This window comes from Eriocheir sinensis, chromosome 12 (genome assembly GCF_024679095.1).
Source record: "Eriocheir sinensis breed Jianghai 21 chromosome 12, ASM2467909v1, whole genome shotgun sequence".
Taxonomy (NCBI): Eukaryota; Metazoa; Arthropoda; class Malacostraca; order Decapoda; family Varunidae; genus Eriocheir; species Eriocheir sinensis.
Window position 1 is genome coordinate 20,653,538 of NC_066520.1, and position 9,793 is coordinate 20,663,330.

The following is a 9,793-nucleotide window of genomic DNA, read 5'->3' on the forward strand; positions in this document are numbered from 1 at the left end:
ACAAAGGAAGCAACTAAAGGTCAAAAGCAAATAAGAAAACGCTCAGAACTGCCCTTGTAAAAAAAAAAAAAAAAAAAAAAAAGTGGTCATAACATACCTAAATAACACACCTACGTAGCACAGTGCAAAGCTTCCCCGAGTGCCCTGCGAGGTGTTTGTCATGCCCAGGTATCCGTGTGAGGCGCAACGCTGCCAGATTGTACTCAGCCGCTCATATTCCCCGACTTCCTACCCCGAAACTGTCTTCTGGGCTCCAATAACGAAACTCATTTATAGTTATCGTTAAAAGAGTTAGATCCTGATGTTTCTTGGCAATAGTTAGGCGTCAGAAGCCGGTAAATACTATGCTCTGAGTACGATAATCTGGCAACGGTGGTGAGGCGCTGACCAACATTCATAGATTCTCCTTCGTGGATGATGAGCAGCGCCTCGAGAAGACTAACCAAGGACAAGGCTAGCGGGAACTTCAGAGGCAACGGAGATTAGCACTGAGGTCACGCGCAGCTGTAGCCTACTCCCCAAAACTTTACCTGCCTTACCCTGGTCGTACCCTTATAGATGACATCATACCTCAGTCAACCTTAAGACCTTACAGAGTGCCCCTTTGTAGATGAAGATTTGGGAAGCATAAAGGAGGAGACTTCGAGTGTGTTGTCTATCCTTGCCGTGCTGTCGTGTGCCCGTGACCCGCAGGACTTGTAATTAAAGCACTATGTTCCGAGAAAAGAAGATTAAAGGGCAGGAAAATTAAGTCCCCTGGCCGGATGGAAAATGATAATCTTCGTGGCTCTTTAATTGATGGTTAGGGAAACAGCTTTTTCTCTCCTGCAGTGATTGGGTATAATGAAGTAGCGTTCGTGGAGCCTCGAGGCCGTCTGGGTACAAACGGTGTAGAAAGGACAGAGAAACAGGCTATATTTTCCCCGCAACATATCTGGCGTGATTCGATTTATTTTCAGCTCTCGGCGTCCAGGCTAATTATAGACCAACAGGTGTGTTCAATTTAATACGTATTCGACGGTAGCAACGTGCTATCGTAGGCACGTTGAGGGACACCTGTGGCTGGCTGGCCTCTGGGAGACTCCCGAAAATTTCCAATGTTGCGTCATGAACGTGCGTTTACGCATGCGTGGTGGGCGTCCCCGATGCCCACCGCCACCACCACACTGTCGACGAGTCGGCTGACTACAAGTGAAGATTAATCTCATTCTTCCCTCCTCGTAAGCTGTATACAAAGGGACCTGAACTCCAAGTCATCTTGTGCGTCTAAGCATTTTTTTCTGGAGGCATGTTACCAAGCGGCGCCCTGTCTCGGCTGGCCTCTCCTGGGCGCGGGGAGGAGCGGTCCTGCGTCCAAAGGATGGTTGGGTTGAGGTGCTTGGGAGACGACGAGACCGTCGAGGCGAGAAGAGTCAGTCTTCCTACAGCTTCCACTCCGCGAGGGTGTGTGACGCTGTTCTCCGCGCTCCCACACCCACTCGGTTACGAAACCAAAGTTTTCGTAACCTCTTATTTAAGGATTTAGAAGAATAGCCGTGACATCATCTTGATTTTGCTGATCACATAAGTGGCTACATAGCTGGCGTATTGAAGCAATCCACTTGTAGTTCAGTAATTTACAGAAAATTTTATTTGAAACGTTCCGCGACAGCTCGACACTCGTGGCGAGGAGTGCCATTACGGAACCAACAGCAGCACGGCAGGTCGGCGTAGACCTTATCTGGGACTGTCCAGTGCAATGACCTGTGTACAGTAAGCGTCCCCCTGGCCGCGGCGTGCGATGCGGCAGCCATGAATGTTAACTCGTGAAGTGATACGAACCTGCGAGGAGGTTCAGGTGCCTTGGCGTGCCTGCGTCCAGTGTTGTGGTGGTGTCGCGTTGCACAGGGATGGCGGGAACACATCCACGGCAAGCCAGTGTTCGGCTGCCACTGGTTGTGACCTTCATAACGCTGCTGTCATCTCACCTTGTCAACTCCGAGGATGGTGAGTACGGTGCAGACAACCAGTAGACATATATTACTACTCCTACAGGTGTTACGTACTTTGATTAGATCATATGGCAGCGTGGGATTGTGTGTGCCATCCCCCTCACACAGTCACACAAGAGCAAGGGCTGTTTGGTAGATCTCTTTTTTTTTTTTTTTTTAGATAATATATGTCATAGTTCCGTAAGATATTTTCAGATCTCATTGAATTCACCTGCTTACCTGCGCTGCTCTCACGACGCTTTGATGTAATATACTTTTCATGGCATAAACTTTCCACCTTTTAAACCGTATTTCCACGCAGTCATTGTCACGTAACGAAGAGAACCGACTCCACGGATCAGATTCCTTTTTCCTCTTACGCTATTTCCTCCTCGCGGTTGATGTAACGCGGCTGGCGGATGCTGCTCCTGGGTGCGTCTCGTCCTTCACCTTGACACGCTTGTTTCCTCTCCTCCCGCTCGGTGGCATCTTCAGTCTTCGTGGTTATCGGCAAACTTGACCTTCACAGTTTCCATAGTTGCGGCGTTCATGCATTCTTTAGAACGTTTCAGGTGTTTTACTTTGTGCTTTCTTTGACCTTTTTTTCTTTGCACTGAGTTTTGTGTTTTCTTTTTTCATCTTTCGCTTTTTCTATCGTGTCCTTTTAGAAATGTTGTGTTCCCTTATTCTACGTATTGTTGAGAGAGCGAGTCTTCCCATTGGCTATAGAGAAGACGGTGAGAGCCATGAAGGTGGTGGAGGAGGAGTAAATAGGAGGAGGAAGAGGAAGAGAAGAAAGTAAGGTCGGCAATATAAGACACTGCCGCTTCTCACATCAGCTATTTCTAAAGGTCAAAGAAGGGATCAACTGGATTCTAATGAGTGTTTTTTTAGGTTCATGCTACTGAAGAAGGGCCAAACTACCGCCAGGGTCATAAAACTACTCCTGGAAATGCCCTAAACTCATTCGAAAGCCTTGTCAAATATGAAAACTTGGGTGACGAAAAATTTCTAAAGGTCAAAGAGGGGATCAACTGGATTCTAATGAGTGTTTTTTTAGGGTCGTGCTACTGAAGAAGGGCCAAACTACCGCCAGGGTCATAAAACTACTCCTGGAAATGCCCTAAACTCATTCGAAAGCCTTGTCAAATATGAAAACTTGGGTGACGAAAAATTTATAAAGGTCAAAGAAGGGATCAATTACCGCCAGGGTCAAATAAAACTCTCTGAAATGCCTAAACTCATTCATCTTGGTAACTATGAAAACTTGGGTGACGAAAAATTTATAAAGGTCAAAGAGGGGATCAATTGGATTCTAATGAGTGTTTTTTTTAGGGTCATGCTACTGAAGAAGGGCCAAACTACCGCTGCAGGATCATAAAACTACTCCTGGAAATCCCCTAAACTCATTCGAAAGCTTTGTCAAATATGAAAACTTGGGTGACGAAATGTTTTGAAATACGACCCTGAGTCTGTTGCATGCCTTCGAAAATCTGTCTCGTCTATGCATTCCAAGGTGCGAATCAGCTCTCTTGTTGGGTCTGGTGGGCGGCTCCAACTCGTTACTTGCGGGAACATAATAATTGATCAGTAGAGTGACAGCCGTGATATAAGGCTTGCCCTGCCCACTCTGCCCCCCACTACCTCACCTGACTCAAGTTGTAGAGTTAGGGTTGATTGATGATCTTGACCGAGTGCAGGTAATCGCCACTCGGTAATGTTGCCAGGTAGTTGTCAAGACCTATAGTATACCGGTAACTGTTTGGGATTTTGTTAGGTTGGGTAAGGTTAGGTTAGGTTAAGTTTAGGGTATCTTTAAACACATGATTGCCAGCATTTTATGGGCTAAATCAACAAAGGATGACCTAACTTTGTTGTGTAGAAAGTCTCATTAGTAAGGAAGCATATATGAATTTTCTGAGCCAAGACCTATAAGTAACTGTTTGGAGTTTTCTTAGGTTAGGTTGGAAGTTTAGGATATCTTCAAACACATGATAGCCAGCACCTTATGGTATAAATCAACAAAGGATGACCTAACTTTGTTGTGTAGAAAGTCTCATTAGTAAGGAAGCATATATGAATTTTCTGAGTCAAGACCTATAAGTAGCTGTTTGGGGTTTTGTTAGGTTAGGTTAGGTTAAGTTTAGGGTATCTTCAAACACATGATAGCCAGCACCTTATGGTCTAAATCAACAAAGGATGACTTCACTTTGTTGTGTAGAAAGTCTCATTAGTAAGGAACCAACCCGGGTCTTTGGGATCATCATGTCCACACACTGACTACATGACCGCCGCCCCCCCCATTCATATCTCATCTATCATCTGCAACAACTGACACAACATCAACAACTAACCTCTCCAAAGGGGGAACTGAAGCATATGTGATCTTTCTTTCTGTCCTGCTAAAAATGTGGTAAATACAGAAAGAAAGAGTGTAGGACAGTGTACGTAGTTTCATAATGTCCTAAAATCTCCATCTGACGTAACCACCCCATTGTCTCTTGAATGAGCTTTAATGGCACACACACACACACACACACACACACACACACACACACACACACACACACACACACACACACACACACACATTCCGCGGCGGGCATGTTATGACCCGTCTTTGCCTCCTGAATTTTCCTCCACGTGTTTAACTTAAAGTCGAGGTTAAAAAAAAAAAAGTTTACGGTTAAATTACATGAATGAAAAATTATATATACTGAAGAGTCATTATTTTCAGTGAGCAAAATACACTTCAACTTGTCAGTTATTATCATGTATGAGGCAAAAGATTATTAATTTTTGTTTCACTCTTTCAAGTCGGCCAGCAAGAAAACGCGTCCATTGTTCAGTCGACTCCGAGGCTCTTGTTAAGCAGACAAAGGCCACAGTTTAGCAACCACAATGTTTGGACTTTTCCTTTTCTCCTCCTGTGGGTCTTTTATAAGGCTGTCAGGTCCCGTTTAGCTCAGCGTACGGAGAGAGAGAACCTTGAGCATCAACCTTGTATAGCTGAATAAGACCTAAGAGATAGCAAAGACGTCAAAAGTGAGAAAAAGACAGACATATAGACAGACAGAGGAAAACTTGTCAAACCTCAGTCGTTACGTGTTTAGCTCAGCGTATGGAGAGAGAAGACTTTAAGCATCACTCTTGTATAGCTGAATAAGACCTGAAAGTTAGCAAAGACATCAAAAGTGAGAAAAAGTCAAACATACAGATAGGCAGACGGACATATAGAGAGAAAGACAGAGAGGAAAACTTGCCAAAACTCAGTCGTTACGTGTTTAGCTCAGTGTATGGAGAGAAAATTTTAAGTATCACTCTTGTATAGCTGAATAAGACCTAAGAGATAGCAAAGACATCAAAAGTTAGAAAAAGACAGACATGTTGATAGACGGACATATAGAGAGACAGACAGAGAGGAAAACTTGCCAAAACTTAGCCGTTATCGATACGTGTTTAGCTCAGTGTATGGAGAGAGAAAACTTATAGTATCACTCTTGTATAGCTGAATAAGACCTCAAAGTTAGTAAAGACGTCAAAAGTGAGAAAAATGACAGACAGATGGACAGAGAGAGAGAGAGAGAGAGAGAGAGAGAGAGGGGGGGGGGGGGCACCGTTCTAGGCCCCCTTCTTTTCCTCCTGTACATTAACGATCTTCCACTCTCAACACCTAACTCTTCCACTAGACTATTTGCCGACGATAGTTTGCTGTTTAGAGCAGTAAAGACTACTGACGACTGCACACTGCTACAAAAAGACTTGGACGCCCTTGAGCGGTGGAAGCGCACCTGGCAGATGCAGTTCCTACCAGACAAATGTAAACTGTTAAGATTCACCAGAGCTCACAACCCCATCCACCACAGTTAACTCTCCATAATTCAGACCTAGAATCAGTCCACACACACAAGTATTTTGGTGTCCACCTCTCCACTAACCTAAAGTTCAACACTCACATAGACCTCATCAGTGCCACAGCCAACAGAACACTGGGGTTCCTGAGGAGGAATCTACATAACTGCACACCTGACATTAAACACATAGCTTATGACACTTGTGAGACCAACACTGGAATACTGCTCCACGGTGTGGGATCCTTACACACACAGAAACATTGATAGGTTAGAACAAATCAACACCAAGGCGGCTAGGTTCATTACAAACAATTACACTCGAACGCCGGGAATCACAACACGGATCAAACAACAGATAAACATAGAACCTCTTCACCTACGCAGACAAGCACACAGACTTACACTTATATACAAGATCACAAACACTCACATTGACATTGACCCACATACATACTTTCACAGCGCAAACAGTCAACGTACTCGTAACACACACATCCATAAATACCAAACATATCACACCAACACTGACGCATAGCTACAAGCACTCATACTTCCCACGCACCATACGTGACTGGAACATCCTCCCTCATCAGATTTTAGACTGTGGTACAATAGACTCATTTAGAAAACAAATACACACTCACTTGTCACCACAAGAGGAGGCGGTGGCTTTCGGGAGGAAGCGAGTTCAATCCCCGCCCGGTGCCACCAAGCTGGGACTTTTCAGCCGCCGCCGAGTGGCTTAAAACTACCCACATGCTGTCCAGAAGACCACCTATCAACCCGGACTCTAGATTCTAGGATTAAAGATGAGCTCCGGGGGGCAGCATGAGCCAATGCAAGATGGTGCCACTATAAACACTCGCCTGCGCCAGAACGGGCTGGGCCGACCATCAGGCCCCACCGGGAAGAAGCCTTGGGCCGACCATCAGGCCCCACCAGGAAGAAGCCTACCGGCGCAAATGTGCATGTTATTCACCTGAAAGGTGCCCTGCGCATTATTATCCAGATCCAGATCCAGAGAGAGAGAGAGAGAGAGAGAGAGAGAGAGAGAGAGAGAGAGGAAAACTTGTCAAAACTCAGTCGTTACGTGTATTGGCTAGCTCAGTGTTTGGAGAGAGAGAGAACCTAAACCATCATTCTTTTATTGCTGAATAAGACCTGATAGTTAGTAAAGACATCAAACGTGACAAAGACAGACAGACATACAGACAGACAGAGAGACAGACAGAGAAAGGAAAACATAACAAAGCTCAGCCGTTGCGTGTGAGTCCCGTTAGGAAGCAGACAGGCAAGAAAGCGATCAGACGAGCAAGCAAGGAAGCGGACCACTCTTACATTAACAACTAGACACACTCCTAGGCCCGACTCATGACATTTTGAAGCATGCGGTAACGCGTGCAAGAATGGCCGTGCAAGGTCGAGCGGCTTCAGCATCCCGTTCTTCGTTAAGGCTAAAGTGTTCGCAGAGTTTTTCCTGGATTGAGCAATTTTCCGTTTTTCTCTGATATGATTTTTTTTTTGTTATTTATTTGACTTGTTGTTGTATTGGTTTCCTTATTATTTTTTTATGTTTTCTGTTTGGTCTCATGTCGTTTCCTCCTCACGTTTATTCTTTTACTGGTTTTCTTATCGTTGTTTTTATGGTTTGTGTTGTGTTCGTTTGCGTGGATGAAAATGATATATGGTAGATTAGGTTAGGTTAAATTTAGGGTATCTTCAGACACATGATAGCCAGCAACTCATGGTATAAATCAATAAAGAACGACCTCACTGTGTGGTTTAGAAAGTCTCATTAATAAGGAAACATATATGAATTTTCTAAGTCAAGACCTATGGTAACTGTTTGGGGTTTGTTAGGTTAGGTTAAGTTTAGGGTATCTTCACACACATGATAGCCAGTCCTTTATGGTATAAATCAACAAAGAATGACCTCACTTTGTTGTACAGAAAGTCTCATTAGTAAGGAAGCATATATGAATTTTCTAAGTAAAGACCTATAGTAACTGTTTGGGGTTTTGTTGGGATATGTTAGGTTAAGTTTAGGGTATCTCCAAACACATGATAGCCAGCAACTCATGGTATAAACCAATAAAGAATGACCTCACTTTGTTGTATAGGAAGTCAAGACCTATAGTAACTGTTTGGGGTTTTGTTACTAGGTTACATTAGGTTAAGTTTAGGGTAGTTTAGGTTAAGTTTCGTAGAGGATGTGATGGGTATTTCCATGGGTAGTTTGTTAAGTCTATCGATAGTTTGACAAGGCTTCTACACCATGAACCTGAAAAACACTCTTGAGAACCCGACGAATTTTCTTTGTGGACTTCGGAAATGAATGCTGTGGGGGCCGAGAGTGCCTGAAAATATGGACCCAGTTATGCTTACCAAAACTGGCCCACTAGATACTCGGATTAGTTACACCGTGAATAGCCCCCTCCACCTCCCATCCCTCTTCCCCCGGACCAGCTATGCAGTGCAGTCATTAGCCACTTACCGTTATCTTCAACAGTATCAGCCATTCATTGTTAGTCTGCTGCAGGACGAGAGCTTTGCCCAACTTTTTTGCTGTATGATGCGAGAATGATAATGTATACGTCATCCTTCTACTGCAGGACCGAAAACTTACCCAACCTATTAGCGATTTGATGCTGCGATAATACAACCTCAACCTTCTACTGCATTACGAAAACCTTACCCAATTTATTTTTGCTGTTTGATGCTTAAATGATAATGTACTTTATCCTTCTACTGCAGGACGAAAACTTTATATACCCAACCTTTTAGCGATTTGATGCTGAAATAATAATGCAACTTCAACCTTCTGCTACATTTCGAAAACCTTACTCAATTATTTTTTCTGTTTGATGCTAGAATGATAATGTACTTCTGTAACTTTATCCTTCTACTGCAGGACGAAAACTTTATATACCCAACCTTTTAGCGATTTGATGCTGAAATAATAATGCAACTTCAACCTTCTGCTGCATTACGAAAACCCTACCCAACTTTTTTTCTGTTTGATGCTTGAACGATAATGTACTTCATCCTTCTACTGCAGGACGAAACCTTTACTCAACCTTTTAGCGATTTGATGTTGGAATAATTATGCAACTTCAACCTTCTACTGCATTTCGAAAACCCTGCCCAATTTTTCTTTCTGTTTGATGCTAGAATGATAATGTACTTCGTCCTGCTCCGGCAAAGGTTATATTTTCATTTTTACTACCTGGTTTTATATCCTCTCATTCTTATGCTCCCTAACTTTACCTTGCCTTACCTACTCCGGCCAAGGTTGTATTTTCATTTTTTCTACCTGGTTTTATGTCCCCTCTTTCTTATGCTCCCTAACTTTACCTTGCCTTACCTACTCCGGCCAAGGTTGTATTTTCATTTTTTCTACCTGGTTTTATATCCTCTCATTCTTGTGCTCCCTAACTTTACCTTGCCTTACCTACTCCAGCAAAGGTTGTATTTTCATCTCTCTACCTAGTTTTATGTCCCCTCTTTCTTATGCTCCCTAACTTTACCTTGCCTTACCTACTCCAGCAAAGGTTGTATTTTCATCTCTACCTGGTTTTATATCCTCTCATTCTTATGCTCCCTAACTTTACCTTGCCTTATCTACTCCGGCCAAGGTTGTATTTTCATCTCTACCTAGTTTTATGTCCCCTCTTTCTTATGCTCCCTAACTTTACCTTGCCTTATCTACTCCGGTCAAGGTTGTATTTTCATCTCTACCTGGTTATCTGTCCTCTCTTCCGTACAAGGTTCTTAGGTCACAATACTATCACTTTGGTTGTCCATCTTTACATCGTTCTACTCTTCTCTATTACTGCTTTCATCCTCTCGTCTCTTCTCTCTTTCCTCCTTGTTTTCTTTTCAATTTTCTTCTCTTCTTATTTCTTCCATTCACATCCTTTTCCCTTTCTTCCCTATCTCTATCTTCCCTTCCCCTCTGTTCCCATCGCA

General features: G+C 43.5%; 1 protein-coding gene across 2 annotated transcripts in view; it reads left to right on the plus strand.

Annotated features, from left to right (window-relative positions):
* Positions 1-1,295: 1,295 nt before the first annotated feature.
* LOC126997594 (pneumococcal serine-rich repeat protein-like) overlaps positions 1,296-9,793 on the plus strand; it is a 75,390-nt gene continuing 66,892 nt past the window's right edge. The window contains exon 1 of one of the 2 annotated variants that reach the window (XM_050858768.1): positions 1,296-1,986. In XM_050858768.1, coding sequence (XP_050714725.1) covers positions 1,890-1,986 — 97 coding nt within the window. In that variant the 5' untranslated portion in view covers positions 1,296-1,889. The remainder of the gene's footprint in view (positions 1,987-9,793) is intronic. The other variant, XM_050858769.1, reaches the window with a different exon arrangement.